The sequence below is a fragment of the Sinocyclocheilus grahami genome, unplaced genomic scaffold (genome assembly GCF_001515645.1).
Source record: "Sinocyclocheilus grahami isolate Dianchi unplaced genomic scaffold, SAMN03320097.WGS_v1.1 scaffold17114.1, whole genome shotgun sequence".
Lineage (NCBI taxonomy): Eukaryota > Metazoa > Chordata > Actinopteri > Cypriniformes > Cyprinidae > Sinocyclocheilus > Sinocyclocheilus grahami.
The window spans coordinates 1,807-2,570 of NW_015516449.1; the positions used below are offsets into that span (position 1 = coordinate 1,807).

At 38.1% G+C, this 764-nt stretch overlaps 1 protein-coding gene across 1 annotated transcript in view; it reads left to right on the top strand.

Moving 5' to 3' along the window:
* Positions 1–763, top strand: part of LOC107579408 (threonine--tRNA ligase, cytoplasmic-like) — a gene marked incomplete at its 5' end in the record, with an annotated part of 2,455 nt that extends 1,692 nt beyond the window's left edge. Inside the window, one exon of the mRNA XM_016265243.1 lies at positions 191–763. Coding sequence (XP_016120729.1) covers positions 191–355 — 165 coding nt within the window. The remainder of the gene's footprint in view (positions 1–190) is intronic.
* Position 764: the final 1 nt, after the last annotated feature.

Here is a 764-nt window from a genome sequence, read left to right on the forward strand (position 1 = left end):
CAACTTTGCAGACTGTTTACATTGAAGGATAGCTACCTTACAAACCCCATATGACTTGCTCTTTAAACTAACTCTCAGTTAAAACTCCCTTCCACATTCCTCTGTCATATTATCCCAATTTGTACATTAGGCATATTATCCCTACAGCATGATGTATAATCCCAAATGATGCATATGCTGTACAACACAGAATTCTTCTACATATTGGGAGGGAAAAGCTGACATGGAGAGCCTCCAAAGGATCTATGGCATCTCTTTCCCTGATCCTAAGATGCTGAAAGAATGGGAGAAATTCCAAGAAGAAGCCAAGAACAGAGATCATCGCAAACTAGGAAGGGTATGTGCAGATGTGTGAAAAGTTACATGCATACGTGATCAAAGCCCACCACTCATCTGAAATAGGTTATGGATTTCTACTATAAACCATGTTACCGTAAATGCAGGTACTGTTTACAGATAAGCCAGAAATGTACATTCATGCAATGGCCCCCAAGAATACGCAAAATGCGCGTCAGTGGTAATCCTTGTCTATGGATTATGTAAATCATACCTTATTTAAATACTTTGATGACAGGAATTAAATATACTAATGGTCCACAGTACTGACTGTCTTAATCAAAAAGTCTTTCACACACTACAGTCCTTACTGACCACAAACTTTTGAATGGTAATACAATTAAATCACAAATCCAGCAGCAACATGTATGCGCATCCGCACAACTGGAAGTGAATAATTATAAAAGTCAGCAGTGTGCAAATTAATT